This window comes from Leptinotarsa decemlineata, unplaced genomic scaffold (assembly GCF_025532065.1).
Source record: "Leptinotarsa decemlineata unplaced genomic scaffold, Ldec_3_MD MMD2_P_RNA_scaffold_9, whole genome shotgun sequence".
In the NCBI taxonomy this organism is placed as follows: Eukaryota; Metazoa; Arthropoda; class Insecta; order Coleoptera; family Chrysomelidae; genus Leptinotarsa; species Leptinotarsa decemlineata.
In genome coordinates, this window is record NW_027412536.1 from 14,653,034 (window position 1) to 14,673,256 (window position 20,223).

At 31.8% G+C, this 20,223-nt stretch overlaps 1 protein-coding gene across 1 annotated transcript in view; it reads right to left on the reverse strand.

The window, feature by feature from the left end:
• Positions 1-2,415: 2,415 nt before the first annotated feature.
• Positions 2,416-20,223, reverse strand: part of tweek (transmembrane protein KIAA1109 homolog tweek) — a 112,842-nt gene continuing 95,034 nt past the window's right edge. The window contains 12 exon segments of the mRNA XM_074170681.1: positions 2,416-3,153; positions 3,511-3,641; positions 8,319-8,510; positions 8,885-9,070; positions 13,060-13,359; positions 13,496-13,692; positions 16,176-16,368; positions 16,648-16,805; positions 16,860-17,111; positions 17,403-17,607; positions 17,668-17,960; positions 19,980-20,193. Of these exon segments, the coding sequence (XP_074026782.1) occupies positions 2,779-3,153; positions 3,511-3,641; positions 8,319-8,510; positions 8,885-9,070; positions 13,060-13,359; positions 13,496-13,692; positions 16,176-16,368; positions 16,648-16,805; positions 16,860-17,111; positions 17,403-17,607; positions 17,668-17,960; positions 19,980-20,193 (2,696 nt within the window). The 3' untranslated portion in view covers positions 2,416-2,778.

Here is a 20,223-nt window from a genome sequence, read left to right on the forward strand (position 1 = left end):
ACGCTTCAAAGTTGATTCGTGATTTGGGAGTCTCATTAGAAAACTATTCAACTGAAAGAAAGATACGAAAATAAAAATTACTAGTACTGAATAGTGATATCATATATGGAAGACCCTCAAGTTTTTGTTGTTAATGAGAATTAATATTCAATATTGGTTCTCAAGATAGTTGTACATCAATTTTTCTAAGAAAGGGCCTCTTGACTGCACCTCTTCTATGTTTATCTTGAAATGTGTAACTTTTTCCCAAAAAAAAATCAATATACCTATCAATATATTTGTCACAAATTTGGAAATTCATGCTGGATACCCGCCATGGGAATTTTCCACATAAGATGTTCCCCACGATATATTGCAATAAACTGTAAAAATAACTTGTCGCCATTCATCAGGAAATTCGAGTCCGAAGTGAAGTGAAGAAACTACTCTTACAGAAGTGTTACTACAATCTTGACGACTTTTTGCATTACACTTCCTCCTAACATACTGAAAGCATTGTTATCCAGGTAAATTAAAAAATTCATAGGATTGTTCAAAACATTATCATAAATGAAATCTAAAAACTCCTCATCGATCCGATACCTGTAAAATATTGTACTCGGGGTCAAAGGTCACAAAAACGGGTTTTTACGATTTTCGGCAAAACGATTAGTTTTATCATAACATTAGTTCAGACAACAAATGTAGATTAGATTACCTATAAAAAATGTCTAAATAGTTTTTTCCTAAGAGCCATCGTTTCGAGATATAACGATTCAAAAAGTTGGAAGAGTTGTAATCGTCATAATAGGTAGTCCAACTTTTTTGCAACCACATTTAGCACTACATCCTTTTTTGCAGTTGCAAAAAATTGTGTTTGGTAGTTTTTCCGGCGCAAGTGGGAGTACCTAAAGTCTGAACTAATTCCAATGCTACTGTATTGTCGACCAACTTGCAACCAGAGTCTTTTGTGTCCAGCTGATTACCAAGCCACACTTGAACTTGTTAATATACCCGTAGAAGATATTGATGAGCAGCCGCTGAGATTGGAAGAAGACAAGCTAGTTGCACTTGTTTTATATTTTGATTATTTTTAAAGAAACACGCATATGTATGGAGCTCCGCCCCCAAACATACCCTGAAGCTGCTGGATTCCATCCAAGAAAGAGCTATCCGTCTGATTGGAGACGCAAACATCACGTGCAACCTTGATAGTCTGGAACATCGAAGAGAGGTTGGAGATTTGTCTCTCTTCTATAGATTCACGGAAAGTCTTCAAGTGACCTGGCACATTTGATTCCACCAAGAGCAATACATATCAGAAATACGTGAGGGACTCTGGCTGCTCATCGTTTCGAGGTTCAACTCAGTACACCTCAAACTTTACTGTTTAAGAACTCTTTCATTTGGAGAACGGCGTTTATATGGAATAAACTTAACTTATCTAAGCAAGTAGTTTTTCAGAAGCTCCGTACATAGAGAGAAGAAAGAGAATTCCGTTGGTGATAACTTCTTGTGGGTGAAACAACACTTCATTTAAAAGAAGTGTTGTTTCACTAAAATCCCTATATAATTTCAAAGTGCTAGATTTCTGCAGCTGACAGGATTTGATTGTAACAGTGATGATATTATAATCTGTAGTCTTAGGAAATTCATGGACTGAACATTGATTTAATGAGGTCCACGAATACTGTACTAGAAGTGCGAACAACTTTCATGTGGATAGAGCTAATACCATTATACTCACTATTCATACGAGATTTAGTTGAATATAATTCCCTTCCAAATGAAATTAAAAAATGTGATACACTTGTATCGTTTAAGAAAAAACTCAAAATATTTGTGATTGTTATAAATGTAGTTATATTGTATTATAGATTTTCAGCTGAATTGAGTCAGTTATTGTATAGTTTTGATATTTGTATTATCTCAATCTTACTTTGTTTATTGTTAATAATGTATTTTATTCTGAATTTAAATATGGATTCATTTATTGTATTATGTGTTGACATAGTATTTACTTAATAATCATTTATTGTAGAATTATAACTTTGTTTTGTGAATATTAAGATTATTCCTATTCAATAAAGACTACTTACTTACTTACTTACAAAAAAGGATGTTGCTATAAGCTCCAGGGGATATTGAATCATTGAATCAACTTCATTATGGAAGAACTGCAATACAAATCATCAAAATACCATAGAAGCATAGTCGAACGTTTATTTCAAAGTATAATTATTACTTAAATTTAGTTAAGGAATGTATAAAACGTGTTAGTAAATTCAATGCATTAACCAAACCCATTTCAATAAATGACCTTGTACTGAGGTATTCAACATCAAAATGAGGCTTGTTTATGTTACGAAGTAAATTAATTCCTAACTTCCACAAGTTTCGACTTTTGATTATGACAAACCACAATGATAAATGATACACTTTTTTTAGATGACCTTTAATCATTCATAATATCATTTAAAAATCAGTCGTAAAATAGAAAATATAACCAACTTTAAAACATAACTTTCAGGAAAAATCTTGAGAAAAATAAATACAAACCAACATATAAAGTAAACTGAAAGCAAAAAACATTGTCATAAGCACCAACAATAATCAACGATACCATGTATTTTCTAACATTGACATGTTATCACAAAATTTCTAGTCACAGTCTATTATCACAATTCAAACAAATAATATCCATTGAAATCTTAGACACATATTTTTTTGTCTAAATTTGTTAACTCTAGTGCTAAGATAGACCTAAATAATGCTTTATTATTGACAGTCGTACAACAACTATTTTTTCAACTCGATTGCTTTCTCTTTTTCTTTATTTCCATCACCCTTCACAACCTGTACCATTTTCAAAGTCAGCACCGCCAAAATAGCATCCAAAGGATCCATGAAACCACGCTGCATCCATTTTGGAATAGTCGTTCTCGCATGGGAAAATCCAAGCTTTTGCAAAATGTAGTCGATACCATAAGGTTCAATATATTTTCCTGCAACGCTTAGCAAACGTACTGTCGGTTCTAGATGCCAAGTCTTACACTCAAAGTTACGCCAATCTTTGGCGAATATATCTACATCGATGGTTCCTTTCTTTGGAGTATCACTCATTTGTTTCAATTTATCTTGCTCCAAATTCGCACGTTTCTCAATACCACCAAGCTGAAAAAAAACAATCTGTGATATGAAAATAAAATTAATTTTGAGAAAAACCCAATATACGAAAAAATTAATTTAGGTTTTGATCTTTAGAATAAAATTGATATATTACGAATAGAAATTCTAAGGGACTGATTCCATAAAACTCTAATTTCAAGTGTTCAAAATGTTCTTCATTTTTAAAAAAGAGAAAATAGTTTTCCTGTTCGACCACAACTTATTTAGTTGAACATAGCTTGAATTTTAAAAATTTAGTGTCAAATTGTAGAGGAAAGATTGATAGAAATCAGTTAGGGAGAAAGAAAATTATCAATAAGAAAAGTCCAAAATCACAATAAATAAAATACATATTCATCTCACCACTCGTTCCTTCTCCTTAAGATAAGACGTGATTAAATCATGTAAAAAGAAGAACGCCTCTGCATCTACTGTCACGAAAATATGATCCTCAAATTCTGTTATGAAACTACACTCAACCATGGGTTTTTCATCTGCAAAAAATATATAAAAAGATGTGAAATATTAATTTTAAATTGCCAGAATGTTCGAAATATTTATAAAACAAATATTATCTTTCAATAGTTATAATACTAATAAGTATAATAATTATAAAATAGAAATGACCATATTTCATCTGTGGCCTTTTGTGAGTTGTGTCACCACTCATCCGAGACACTGAAAAAAACTGAACTGGCAGCACAGGCGCACCAGAAAAGTAGAACTCTAAATTGTGGGTCTATGGGACTAACCACAACCTAGACTCAACACATGGTTCGTAGAACACGAGGTAGAGTCCCCACAAATGACCTGTTCGAAGACCCAATCCGCTGACTTGTCTACAGAGGGATTGTGTAGCCTATCTTCATCGGAAAAATAATCTAGCTACTCCTCAGTCTGCTGAGTAGTGGAAGTGGCAATTCTACCTCTCGTTGACTTAGTTGAAGAGAAGCGTGGAATCATGCCACCAATGAAGCCAATCAGAGCACGCAGAGCGTTCCACAAGAATAGACTCCTAAAGCCACAATTGGCTCGGGCGGGTGAAGAATTCTGATGTCTGGCAAGTTAACACCGCCGTATACAACAAGCACTTTACCAGCCTGAAGAATGGAATGCTGCCTCTTCGGTTTGGAAACTTGAATGGCGAATATCCTTTTTGATACAAAATTCAGATATAAAATTCTTAGGGACTCATTGAATGAGGGTCTAAATTGGAACACACATATTAGTTTAATCTTCCTCTTGAAGATGATCACTTGGTGATGGAAACATGTGTCAAGGTGTTAAAATAACAGTTTTGTGTTGAGATAAAACTCCAGTAATATTCACACATATTGAAAGTTAAAATCTAAATAAAGCCTATTTTGCTATCAAACAAATGAAGTCATTCTTGATGATCATTTATTATGCTTTGGAATACTCTCATATCAATATGGAGAGGGGTTGAGTGAGAGAATTCTGAAAGTTTTTGATTCCCAAAGGCTTTTACTAATGCTGATTTTCAGAGGAAATAAAATTCTTAGGGTGCTTTCTTTCTTCGATATTTCCTAGACAGAATATAACTGATTTATCAGTGTAACGCTGTAAAACATCAACACAATATCAGACATTGGAACTAATTGTGAATACCTAAACATAGAAAGATGAGGTTTGAAAAATGTACAAATTCCAATGCGTGTTGCATTATACAGGGCTATTCAAATTCGTTTCTGTACATGGGGATCTCGTAAACGATAAGAGATAGAGTGTCGGTTAAATTATGGCAAAGTTGCGTATTTTAGAGACCTATTCAATGATGTAAAGAAATCGAATATAGTTTTTTTGGTTCTGGAGATATACAGGAAAAACCAAAATATCCCAAATTATTTTTTTGCCTATATCTTTTTTATTCGCAGACATATTGAAAATCTGTCCACATTTTGCTATTGGAACTTGATGTAGGCTCTCAGAATATATCCATAAATCTTTTATACAGGGTGTTCACCCTGGGGGCCACCCCCATACGGACCTGTATTTTTTGTTGTAGTTTTTGGATCGTAGACGTTCACTTCATACTGAGAAATTAAATTCAATTTTATATTTCTAGATGTTTCTGTAATGTTCGATTATATTTGTGTGAATTATTCCCTTTTAAATTACTGCCCTGGAAATTGGTTGATTGAGATGAATAAAAACATAAAAGCAACTTTCACGTCTCCCTTTGTATCGTAGAGTTTTTCGAGAGTTTTTTTTCATTTTTGGGTACCTATTCATATTTTTTCCATTGCTCTGAGCGTTTTCTATAATCAACTTCGAATAAGAAAACCTTTTATGATTACCCATTTGAACATATCTACATCAAACATATATTTTATGTGTTTTAATAAGCAGAAAAAGAAATGATAGCAATAATAACATCCGAAACGAACACTATAATTGTAATGAAAATTGAAATGAAGTAATTTATATAGGTACCCAAAAAAATTATTGGCACAATAAATGTTCAAATTGGAGTCCTTCCATTTCAAGGCAATTAATGGGACAATAAGATGGTCTGCAAGATCACCAGATCTTACTATTTTGGACTATTTTTTATGGGGGGCATTAAAAAATAGGATTTACGCTGGCAGAGAGACAGAAAATGTGGAAGACTCAATATTGAGGATTTTGAATGATTTCGCAACACTGCAGCAAATAAGTGTATTAAGGGCAATAAATAATATGAAAAACCAAGTTTAAAAATGTCTCTAAATGTCCAATTCGAATATTTATTGTGCCAATAATTTTTTTGGGTACCTATATAAATGACTTCATTTCAATTTTCATTACAATTATAGTGTTCGTTTCGGATTATTATTGCTATCATTTCTTTTTCTGCTCATTAAAACACATATAATATATTTTTTATGTAGATATGTTTCAAATAATCATAAAAGGTTTTCTTATTCGAAGTTCATCGTAGAAAACGTTCAGAGCAATGAAAAAAATATGAATAGGTACCTAAAAATGAAAAAAAAACTCTCAAAAAACTCTACGATATATAGGGAGACGTGAAAGTTGCTATTATGTTTTTATTCAACTCAGTCAACCAATTTCCAGGACCGTAATTTAAAAGGGAATAATTCACACAATTATAATCGAATATTGCAGAAACATCCCGAAATATGAAATTTAATTTAATTTCTCAGTATGAAGTGAACGTCTACGATCCAAAAACTACAACAAAAAATACAGGTCCGTATTTAAAAATTCAAAGATGGGGGTGGCCCAAGTCAGATGACACACTGTATAAAAGATTCATGGATATATTCTGAGAGCCCACATCAAGTGCCAATAGCAAAATGTGGACAGATTTTCAATATGTCTGCGAATAAAGAAGCTATAGGGGATTTTTTGGTTTTTCCTGTATATTTCCAATACCATCTTCTTTACATCATTGAATAGGTCTCTGAAATACGCAACTTTGCCATAATTTAACCGACACTCTATCTCTTATCGTTTACGAGATCCCCATGTACAGAAACGAATTTGAATAGCCCTGTATAACAAACTACAGGAATAGCATATTTCAAAATGAAGTGAAAGACTTTTTATTAGAGAAATTATGGTTTCCGAGAATGTTTTATCGATAATCATTGAAATTAGACATTAAAGTATATATGACAAGTAGAATTTATAACCTCTGGCGTAAAATGAATCTATTGAAAACACTTTTCCATCACTAGTTGTTTCCTGACGATGCCAATTTGGTTAGCGAAACACGCGTCAAGACACATAATTTTTGTTCTGGTTAGGTAAAAGTATTTTCAATAGATCTGTCCAGTGAAAATCTTACAGTATTCAATCTTACAATATTCAAAAACATGTTTTCATAAAGATTTTTACATGCTTATATATAAGTTTGTGTATTATATATTTGTATATATGCAAATGTTAATTTTTGATTTTATCTTTTTTGTTTAATGACATAATATATAAACATGAACATTCTGTAAATTTATACATATTTATACTACTCATCTAATCGTTTGTGACTCACCATGGTATGTATCGTCAATGGTGAATAAATCTAATACATATAAAGGTCGTAGTATCGTGTTATTTATACCACTTATAACTCAAAAACGACTGGACCAGTTTTCATGATTTTCAGAATAGCAAGATAACTATTAAAACATTATGAAAATTTAAATAACGTCTGATGCATTAGCAGAAGAATATAATCAGCAGTATACAACGATTTAAGTCTAAGTATATTGCCTGTTTTTTACCGGAAACACATTGTTTTCTGAATAGTAACAGAACATACAAATATAAGATTAACCTCACCTTCACAATGAACATGCTAACTACATAAATGATACATCAATAGACACACTCAATGTAATGAATTTTCAAGGTTGTGATAATCATCTTTGTTATTTTGAAGTTGGGCAGTTGAGTTTTCTTATTGAAAAATAACAAATATACCTACATATAACAGTCCGAACATCAAATTATAGATGAATTTGGATATGACAATAATGTCAGCAGAATTTCTGGTCCAGGGACTCCATAAGTATAACAAATCCATGAAGAAAGCAAACATTAAAATTATATGTATGTTCAACACAAAAATTCACTGTAGTACAAGTTTCATTTATGAAATGTATTTTCAATCTCCTCAAATAATAATAATGCACCCTCAATGTCAGTTCATTAGGAACTTTTATAGCCTGAGTTAGGGGATCATACAGCCCCTTAATTGTATGAACTGTCATTAAGTGGAAATTATTTATGATCTTACAATTCATTGTTGAATACAAGTTTATCCTTACTTTTAAGAATGTTATTCTTTATTTTATATGTATCACAATGCTTTAAGAGTAGGTATAATTGAGTATTGTTCATTTTGTGAGATCTGTTGTGTGAAAATATTACTTTTATTGATTTATTTTGCAGTTCTTGAATGGATTTGAAAGTAATCCCCTTATTCTTAAAAGATTTAGAAGAATTAGACAAATTATATGACTTGTGAAATAAGTATCTATATTTAAACTTGAATATCATGAACCTCTATATAGGGCTCCTAACATCGATATAATTTTTTTATTAGTAAGTTCAACATGACCTTACCTACTTAACTTGGTTACCTTTCATCCTCAAAAACGAAAGAGTTTTAAGTTATTCATTATTCAGAATCTTCAACTCACCTGACAAATCTGGCACATCCGCAGTTTGTAGATGTTCAGTTTTCAAATGTATTTGCAAGCTTGGAAGGGCAAAAATGACTTCTCGATTATGATTAGGATCAACCAGTTTTGGAGAAGCTGACGTACCCCTGGAGCGTTCCATTGAGCCCCCATCAGGTTTTTCTCTTTCAAGTGATGGAAACTTATCTACTTCTGCGAATGAAGTGAATTTATTAGAAAGGTAATACAGTGTCAAAAATTTAGGAAGTGATAAATCAATGCCACAACTCTTTTAAAACAAATTGAGGCACAAGACTTTCAAACTCATATGAATCATCAGATGTGTTTTGGATTCAATTAGAAGATATTTCAATTGTCTATTCAATCAATATTCACGGAATTTTTGAAGAGTTGAAACATATTCGGAACTAGGTGTCACATCACCTCACTTAAATTACATAATTTTCAAGAAGCCTTGTAAGTGATAGCATTGACGATAAGTGGTTGATGTATTTTATTATTTCTTGAAAACAAGTTTCAAAAAACATTTTTTTTATCAACCTCGGGATAGAAAATTTTCTTCTTACCATCAATTTGACTGTTAGCAAATGCATAGTTGAACCATTCTTGAAGAGATTTGAACTGTGGCGGAAAAATGACAGTTCTAGATACCTTGCAAACAGTTGCCATTGATAAATGGGTTTTGTGAGTGCTTAGTCCTAAGCTGCACGTCAAAGTTTGAACAACATGAACGTCTTGTTTTTGGGATCCCTCTGAAAACCATAACAATATGTAACTGACATGTGGTTTCATAAAAAATGCACAAGAGTGAAATTGTAACCATATCAAGTAATCACCAACATTGCTTTGTATCATAAGATCAATTTCCATTTCTAAATTGACCTCAAATTCGTTTCCAACCTTTCTCCAATTCAGTTTCTGATCAATTGATCGATTTCAACACGAGTTGAAAAGTTGTTTTTACTCGCGATTTAGTTTATTACTTACCTATATACCATAATCGAATTATTAAAGCTGGTAATGGGAAGAAACCTGTCAAATTATCATTGAATTTTGCGGAAATGGTACTAAAAATGAAAAGCTTCTATGGAGTCTGATCAATAATTTATTCTGTTCAGGTGTTGAGAGAATGACGCTAAACACTGCCCCCTCACAAGAACCCTTAAATAACTGAAAAGTATTTACATTACAAACACTTTTACTTTGAAATAGATGAATATCAAAGAACCGAAAAAAGTTATGAACGATGTGAGTATCAACAAAAATTCTGGAGTGGATTTTATTTCACTGAGAATATAGGAAAGTCTACCTGACTATGCTTTATAAGAAAACTCAGAAGGGTGATTTGTTTCTTAGATATTACGACTTCAAAACTCGAAATTTCGACTTTATTTCGAAATTATGACTTTAAACTAAAAATTTATACTTTAATCTCAAAATTTCGAGGTTTATATTGAAAAATATTGATAAGAAACGAATAATAAAATGATGTAAATTTCCACCATTTTTACAAACGACAGTAGTCATTTCTCCACATAAAGGTGATGATTTGATGATCCATCCAATTTTAGACCTATTTCTTAAGTATTGTTAATAATTGAAAGATTTATTCACTTGTCAATCAATATTTTTATTGGAGAATAATTTGGTTTCCTCATGACACCACTACATAGTATAAAACAGAGTCGCTTTCCGCTGTCTATACCCTCTGAAGACGCCAACTTGATTGGTGAAACTCGCGTCGAAAAGAGTATTACGTATCTGGTGATTGGAAAAAGTGCTTGTTTTGGGTTCATTCTACGCCAGGGGTTCCAGTTTTACCTTCTATTTCAACATTGATAATAATTTGAAATTCGATAATCACATTAACACGTTAAAAGGTGTTAGGAATCACACGTTAAAAGGTAAGACCTCGTTAGTCCTTAGCTCGCACATGTTTCGACTTTTGAGAGTTGTCGTTCGTAGGGGCGACAGCTGGTTAACGGAAAACTGATTTTTTTAACATACATGTTAAATAAAAAAAAACGCAATAAGTATATTATTTTTTTTTCTACACCCGTACTCTAACAATACACTTATATGACCATAATCCGTTTCATAATGATATCCATTATGATACAGATTTTTCATAACGATACAGATTATCAACCAATAGAAACCCATAATTTTTCAATCAAGAATCCTGTTCCTTTGTTTGTCCTAGATTCTAACCTAAGTAACTAATTGCTTTATTTGTCAAAATCAGTTTTCATATTACCTACCTATATTATCAAAATATCTGAAAACAGCGATATAGAAGGAATACCATCGACTCCAATATTTTTAAAAGATCAGATTAATTACAGTTGTTATATTCAATATAAATATAATTAGAATCTTTATAGTTTTCATATATCCATGATAATACCATTAAGTTTGTGTTTTTTTTTAAAAAAATATGAGTTAATTAATGTAAATGTGTTCAATTCAAATATAATATTTATAGTTTTTCATTATTTATCGGGTTTAGAAAAAATAGCGTATGCAACTCTCATGTAATGGTTATTAATACACTCGCATATACCATACAAAACTCGCCTTTGGCTCGTTTCGTATCCCGGTTAATGCTCGTGTCTTAATAACCATCATTACATGATCGTTGTATAATATACTAATACAGAACCTTTCAGCTGTTGTTAATTTATTTATTCATTTGATACTTTGATACACTGGGTATATGTGCCGAGTCATAATAAAAAAAAAATAAATAAATATAATTCACGTGAACTAAAAATTCGCAACATTAAAATTTATATCAATAATATAACTGTCCAACAAGGTACAATATGAGAAGGAGCTATACTATGAAATACTTTCAAAATACCAGGAGAAAGTGTTATGCAAAACTTCCTTCATTTCAATTTCAAAAAGTTCAAAAAGTTTTTCGGATAGATAACAACAAGGTAATAATAAAAATAATATTAATAATAAATGTTCTTATTGGAAGGTTGATCAGTATAAGAGATACTAACCTAACCTAACAAATGGCAGAAGCAGAATTCAACATCTGCATATGATAAATCAAGGCAGAAATTGCTCTTCCATCCAACCAGCTGACCCATATTATTACAAAATATTTTGCAATCAAACTTGAAGAAAAGCGAGCGGGAGAAAAACAGGAAAGGGAGACGAGAAACGAATAGATGATAATTTAATACTTTAAATGTGAAAAGATATTTATTGTAAATGAATATTAAGTACAGATTAATATTATTGAAGAAGAGAACTGAATTGAAACATATATCTCTTCGGATTTTTCTTGAAACTAAGTGGTGGTAGTGATTTCAATTCGATGAGAAGCTGATTATATAAGCGTACAATGTTATAAGAAAAAAACCCTCAAAAAACTGACATTTTATGTTTGATTTGGTCAAAACATGTTTAAAACTCAAATTTAGATTATGTATATCGGTTTTGAAGGACAATTTAGTAAATAGGTAGGCAGGTTTTCCAGTAGATGACTTTATAGAATACAACAGCAGAATGCAGTATTCATCTAGCACCCATGTTCAACCACCTAAGTTGTCCCAAGTATTGAGACACATGTTCCTTGCGCAAAAAGACGAGTCTTATGCACGAATTTTGCAGTTTTTAAAGTCTCTGCCTATCAGATTTCAAGAGTACTGGACCATAAACAGTATCTGCATAATTGGCATGAGATAGTATCAGTGCGTCGCAGAGTAAAATTCTATTTATTTTTTGTTCAAAAGATTTTTACTTAAACCTACTAGTTTTAAGTTAATATAACCCTTCTTAAGAATCTGAGAAACATGTGTACCGAATCGCAGAGATTTGTCGAAATGAAGGTCTGAATTTTTCGTGACATCGCTTTTTGGTAATTGAACTCCATCGAATGAAATGTTAATAAATGTAACAGTTTATTGTACATAATAATGGGGAGCATCTAAAGTGAGCCTTTTGGGTGGAGACATTCTCAATGTCAAAGTCTCTACCATGTATACGAGATTTATGGAAAATATATTAATATTCCTTTGTGCAAAAGTGACACATTTCAACATAAATAAAGAAGGTACAGTGAAGAGACCCTTTCTTAGGAAAATTTGTCTGCAACTACCTTGAATTCCCATATTGAATAGCAATCTTACTAACTCTTTTCTGTGCAACAAAAACTCTACTCAACTGGCATATATCCAAGATATGATATTAAAGTTGACGTGAGAATAAGCCGAAGAAAATCAGACCTTCAACAATCTAAATTTATCTAGAGTAGTTTTCAATCTTTTATTGAATAATATGCAGAGTTGAGTATGTTGTAGACTATATGAAGATGTCCCTACAAACATAACTGCACTAGCTGCTTGAATACCATTTGGTAATCAATCACTGCTGAAATCTCTCTTAATAAATGATTTCAATTTATTCAGAGTAAGTAAGTTGTATTGTTATATTTATCTACTGCTGTATTTATTTTTATTGATATCTCTGATTATTTTCTTGACACATGAACGAATATGATTATTTTACATTCAGAAAATGATACAGACAAGTCATTTATCAAGTTAAGAAATAACACTGGGCACTAGAACAGAACCCTAAGGCACTCCTAGAGTTACATCTTTGATACTTGCTAATATTCCATTATAGCTTACTATTTGGCTATGTTGTTTCTAAATCTTTAAAATTCGGGAATAAGACTCACAAACTGATAATCAAGAAATGAATGAACAACATGATCACATACCTGATGTAGCTGAAGGTATTTCCTGGCTTTCTGTGTTGAAATTAATACATGGCTCTTTCAAACTGAATAGCGCCCAGGATTTGCTTTTAAAATTAATACCATGAAAGCATGCTAAAGATATATTATTTCCTTGCAATTCCATTGTACCACCTAGCACTGTACCGAAGGATGGTAGAGGCATGTGCATAGTCTTAAGTTGCAACCTTGCAACTTGCAAAAGTACTTTTTGCCAGTGCCTATGGTGTCTAGCATCTGATGTATTAGTTGGTTGTGCTTGGACATTTGCTGGAGTTTCTCGAACTGCAATAAATGTTGATAAAAACTTTCAAGTATTTCTACAAAATTTATAAAAAAATCTTATATATGACAGTGTTATATACCCATTATCACTTGAAATGTTTCAGTCACTTTCACTTCATACATTTCTTCAACCTACCTTTCTGCGGAGCAATCCTCGCAGCTCTGCCACTTCCTGCAAAGCTACTGAAAGCCCTTTTGCTACTATTGAATTGCTGAGAGAAAAATTCTTCCAATTTGTTGAACATTTTCAACAGATCTGCTGTAGTTGATTTAGATATCATCATTTGTAGTTGATCCCAACCCAGAACTCCATGCATAAAAATATTCGCTGGTCTGAAAATTCAAATCTCAATATTTTTTCGTCATTCTAAAACTGGTATTTTATTTATTGCGCATATGACAAAAACCATATGTAAATGTATCAGAGTGATATTCAACAGCCTCACGAAATGTGCAATAATAGATGTCCTAAAAGTCATTTGTTTCTCTAAAACAAATTTATCGAATGATTTTTTTTTAATTTCCAGCTAACCAGATAACGAATGATGACGTTAGAAATGCGTCATTTTCAGGTCATTATTCGTCAAAATATGACGTCAAAAAGCCGTCATTTCTGTGATCTTCCTCCGACGTCATATTTTGACGTTGGTTCAACTTCTTTACTCAGTCATTTCACGACCAATGTTTCTGTGTCGAAAAACATATTATTTCGGGATTTTTTTTTTATATATGAAGAGATAATGAATATATAAGAGAGGTCTTATTTGTGCTGGATCAAATACTACAAGAGCACTATGTGACAACCATCACAAAAATTATATACTCTATATATCACCGAATAAGATTCTTTGTATATTCTGTTTTATTTTTCTGTATTTTCTTGGTTTACCGGCACATTTAAATTAACCGGTATTACCTTTGGCCAATGGAGAGTTATATCCGACAACGACATACTATCATTTCCAATTTGGATAGTAATGAAGGAGGTAAGAGAGAAACAACACTAAGAGAGTTGTTCTTGAGAGTCAAACTTTTAAATTGGCGCATGTGCAGAAATTCCACGCTCCCAGCTCTCAAAATGACGTTGTTTTGTTTAATTATCAGGTGCATTGCATAGACAAGAGTTCTATTATACTGGTCCTGATCAGGTGACTGTCCATTATTATCAATATTATCATTGCATTGGTGTTATCAAAAGTGCACGAACAAGAGAGACTAGCAGTGTTGTTCGAATTCACGTTACCAGCATAAAATCAGGTGAGTGGGCAACAGCCGATATTAGAACTCAAGATTGTAATCGAGATCTAGAAATCAAGATGCCATTTTATGTGATTGAATTTGAAGAAGGTGGTCTGGTTGTTGTTCCTTCATCTTGGCTGACCCCTAGGAGAAAGAAGTTTATTGGCCACCTGTTACAGACAGCAATTTATTTAAAAAAATCGTTAAACGACAGGAAGCTGTGGATGTAAGCACATGGAAATTGTATTGCATCCAAAAAGTTTTTTGTGAAACCGGTAAGAATCGCTATTAATTGTGTCACGAAACTCCTTCACTTAAAAAAAAAGTGTTTTTGTACTTCTAGGTTTAGTAATGCTATATGAAAAACAAAATAATTGGACACCATTGAAAAATGTTTTTTTTTTAATGAATAAATGTATATTTGTGTTACTTATTGAATATTTTGATTGTGTGATATTATTGGCATTCTAAAAATTCATGTCATTAGTATGATTTCTATTCCATCAAAAGCTTGAACTTTCACATATACAATGAAATTTTATATTGATTTCAGTATATGACATGTCATTCAGCATGTTTCACAATGTAGTCAAGTCTATACTTTTTGTTTTCCCATTTTCACTTATCTTTAGCTGAACAATCATTCATTGTACACATGAGAATTATTAAAAATTTGAAGTTCCAAAAGTACAGGAGTTCTGAAATCATCATAAATATGAATACACTGGAGTTACACAAACACAATTTTTAACACCTTGACACGTTTTAAAAATAGCGGTTTGATGTTGGGATAAAACTCCAGTGTATTCATTACTACACAAAAGGTTCCAAATAGTGCAGTGTAAATAACAAAAACATGACAAAAACTATGCGTCAGAGTGACGTTTCCAAGACGGCATATTCATAAGTGCGACGTTGCTAAGACGTCATATAAGTCAGTATGACGTTACCAAGATGTCAGCGGATGTCAGATAATAAACGTCAGCTATTGCCGTCAAAGGCCTGTGACTTTTTCACGTGATTGAGAGGTCATAAATACGTCATTTGGTGACGTCAGCCTAGTTATCTGACATATATTTGACGTCATCTGGTTAGCTGGGTTATTGGTAACAGTTTTGTTATTGATATGTTTACTACATTTGAAAAATAAAACATGTCAAATCTGGGTCTGCAAAATGTCTTGTTTACAATTTTTCACATAAGACAATTTGAATTTTGAATATGAATTTTGACGCCAACCGGCTGCTTAGATCCGTCAATTGGTGGTCATGATCCTACAATATATCATATGTCAGCAGAAGAGACAAATTTCTTCATCAAAAAATAGATATAAAGTCTGTATCAGTTATAGAAATGATTTATATAGTTGTTTGTATCTTCAGAAAAGAAGCACTTTTTGAAATACAACATTTTACAATGACATCATTGATGTATATCTATATTTAGATATACACTTACTAACAGTTACTAATTTTCTAGATCACATTTCTTCATCACATAAATATAGCCACTTAGTATGAATTATCATAAGAATTTAGACTAGATTTGAAGGTATTTATAAAATGTTCAAGTCTCACCTTCTTGTAGGCATAAAAGTTTCACGAGATGTAACATTATTCAATTTCCATTCATCTCTTAAATTAACGTTCAAATCACTGACCCGGCACATCAAAACTGAGGTTGCCATGTAATCTAACCTCAACTCGAGTGCTTTCAATCTCAAGCTGACTGTATGATCTGGCTCCACATTTGGTTCTTCCCGAATGTAAACTGAAAATAAGATATAATTAAATTAATGGATGAAGGTCGTCGTTACTATGTTGTAAGAGATCATCATGACAAATGAGAAATAAAACTTTTTGAAAATGTCTTTATAGGATGAAACTGCAGTAACATCAGTCACAAATGAAAGAGGTAAAAAACAGAAAGTTTTATTTCTTATTTTTCAAAATAAAATATAATTCAGCGGTCATTTTCCAATTTCTTATTGAGCCTGAACACAATAAGCATAAATATGATTTGCAATATTTCATTGTATATATTTCTCACTGTATGTATTAATATGGGCTATTTCAATATTTCCGCCTACTATGCCTCCTTTTGCATCTAAGCTAGACCCTCCCAATCCTAAACCTATGTATAGATTTTTATGTCCTGTCGAACCGATACTAAGTCTACCATCGCTGCGAAAATCTTTAGTCATCCACCTATAAAAAAAATACTGAACAACAATCTCAACTTATGACATTCATCAAACTTACGAAACGTTTCCCATGACGTTACCCATATTCATGTGAACATTCAACTTCTTAAAGTTGACAGCAAATAATACCAATGTCTCCCATGCACTCATATTTTTATGTTCTGATGGACTTGGAGTCTCTTGGGTGGAATCTGAACTTGGAACTTTGCCAAGATCTTTCAGTTTTCCGTGACTCAATTGTTCAGAGTCTAAATTCAGTTTAAGGCGATCTTTGTTGTTCAAGAGAGGGGACTTGTCTGGCCTATTTGATCTAGAAATTAAATTACATACATTTCAATTTTTTCGAATTCACCAATACTACTACTACATAAATATTTTCATTAATTTGTTACATTTAGGTACATTTTTTGTATTCAATAAAATCTATTCATTACTCATTATTATTTCTGCAACTACAACACCCTTGTTGCAGACTGTTGCAATTCTATTGTATAGAAGTATTTTTGTTAGATTAATTTCACACCAAAAGTTAACATTACACCGTTTAGTTTTAAAACTGTTCTGGATTGAATATTTTTTTTCTAAACCTTCTATAAATTACCTTTCGTGACTTCTTGACATTCCAGGTGAAGTCGAATGTGAAGATGGTACATCTCCTTCATCATTAAACGGTGTGGACATACTCAAGTCACCAAGAAACATTCTCCTTACAATGGAACGTCTGTACCAAGCTTTCGGAAAAGCTAGTATTTCCGTTAGTCTCCTCATGTCATATTTAAAAGAGGCTGATCCTATATCAATAATAGCTGAAATATAACGTTATCATTTTAATAATTGTTCAAAACACACTGACAAATATGTCTTACTAGAAAACCTAATGACTGCTCTACTCTGATCTCCTCCTTTGCCCTTTGCAGATTCTTGTTTGAAGTTCAGCATTCTTGATCGTGATAAATGAAACTTGACAAACTCTACGTTTATAGAAAGGGAGTCTTTCCGTTCGCTATCAGATAATGGAGACCATTGTGCTTCTTTCAATGCTGATTTTTTGCCTCCATATGGATGAAACACATAGACAGAAAAATCAGAGAGACAACTTGTTACACTCAATCCTCCCACAGCAGTAGCTGCTGTATTAGGTGTTCCATCGCCAAATTCACTATAAAAATTAAATATCCATTACCAATATCCATGGAAAATTCAAATTAATACAGCTGTTAGTAAACATAACTCTAAATGTTGAGGGATATTAAGAAGTTCATTATCAGTGATAAAAGATATACGATGGAATTGGCCGATACTTAATGAAAATCCATAATGAATGAAATTACCTGAGCTTATGTCCCAGTTTCCACATTTGAAAAAATATTTAGTAATGGGGAGTTATTCAATGCTAATTGATCATTCAGTAAATTATCTGAATTCCTGAATCTATTGATTTCTAAACATTCTTCCCTCTTCCCTTCTAACTATAATATATATATATATATATATATATATATATATATATATATATATATATATATATATATATATATATATATATATATATATAGCATATTTTATATATATTTTATAGCATATATATATATATATATATATATATATATATATACATATATGCTCTTTGATTCTTTGGGAAGATATTCTCCCTGTTTAGCCAATATACAGTTTTGGAAGAGCCACAAGTCAGCTTATATACTCCTGGCTCTTGCCCAAAACTATATATTGGCCAAACAGGGAGAACATTTTCCCAAAAAAGTAAAGAGTATAGATAGAAGTAGTTTAGTGAATAGAAAGACCAATTCCACATTTGCAAAACACCTTTTAGCAGAAGGATACGAGTTCAATCATGAATACAACGTTTTACATTTAAAAGAGAAGAGTTGTTTGAGACTCAATCTTCTGGAATGTTTAGAAATTAATAGATTCAGGAACTAAGGAATAATAGTTCCTTTTGTTGAGAAGTAGTTCATCAGTATTCATCAGCTAGCAGAATCCAATCCAATAAAAAAACTCACTTTAACCTATGTAATTAAGATCCCTCCACTCAAATCAAAAACGATGGATGCTCAGCTGAAGGCTGTTATTATAGAAGACATTTGTGGATTTTAACATTAGGAAAGAAGTTTGATTTAAAATTTATTTGTAATAATAATAATTTATTAGTCTCAAGAAACACACAGTTTTTAGACACGTCAATACAATTTCTAAAATGGGTTTGATAAGATTCGTCAATATAGTTTTAAAAAAATGCTTGTAGATAAATTAGAGTTACAAAAAATACAAGTTAACAGGATAAAATTCCAATCTTATAAGAATTGACTAAACTGTAAACCCATGAGCTTTTATAAATCATAAATCACATAGCTAACATATTATATTCAAAGTTGAGTAAAAATTCGGTTGGTTACTACAAAAGTGCCTCTTTCCTCTTGGATAACTTTGAAAAATTGATCAATTTCATATAAAGGATGATTGGTTAATATTTTCTTCAATAAGTCTTTGAATATTCTGAATGGCAAGTTACGAAATTCGGCAGATAAGGCATTTTATAGCTTAATTCTTATATTATCTGTTCTTTTCAACCTATTAGCTGTAGGAACAAGGTTTGATTTATTTCTTGTATCATGTTGGTGTATATCCTTATGAGCAACTTTATTCATCAAGTTTTGTTGTACAAGAAGCAGATTTTCATAGATAATAACTGAATATAGAGTCATTATTTTAAGTTTTACAAATATTGGTCGACACTTTTCATCATAATTGGCAGAGATTATGCTTCTTACTGCAGATTTTTGAATGACAAATATTCTATGAAGATGTACCTTTGATGCATTATTCCAATTGATTATACCATACCTAGGACTGAATGAAAAAGAGAATATGTTGCAAGTGCCGCACTTTGATTTACTATTTTTTTAATTCTTCTGTTAGCAAAAACTGTCTTACGTTCCTCACTTTACAAAAATCAACAAAATAATTACAATTTTTAATTGAAAGTTATTCAAAAAGTTCATGGATAACTTTAACAAGTCATTGATGTGGGATTTTATAGAACAATTTTTGTGTGAACGTTATTTATAAAACTATACTATAATTGGAATATTTTCTGTAACAGGTGCACAATATAACAAATTTATATGGAATATGTTACCAGATACAACTCTGTACCTACCTATATAGTAATTCATCTTCAGCTCTTTTTGAACTGAAAACAATATCTAAAGATGGAAGTTGAAGTAAACATTCAACTCTAGACACTGGTAAACAGCTGAAACGGAAAGTACTTGGCTGCATATGAAAATAAACTATAACATCCACAGGGAAACTAGCATAGACATAATTTCCATAGTTAGTGAGGTCCTGATCCGTCGACCACAAAGAACTATCTGAAAGCGAATAAAACAAATAAGTAATAT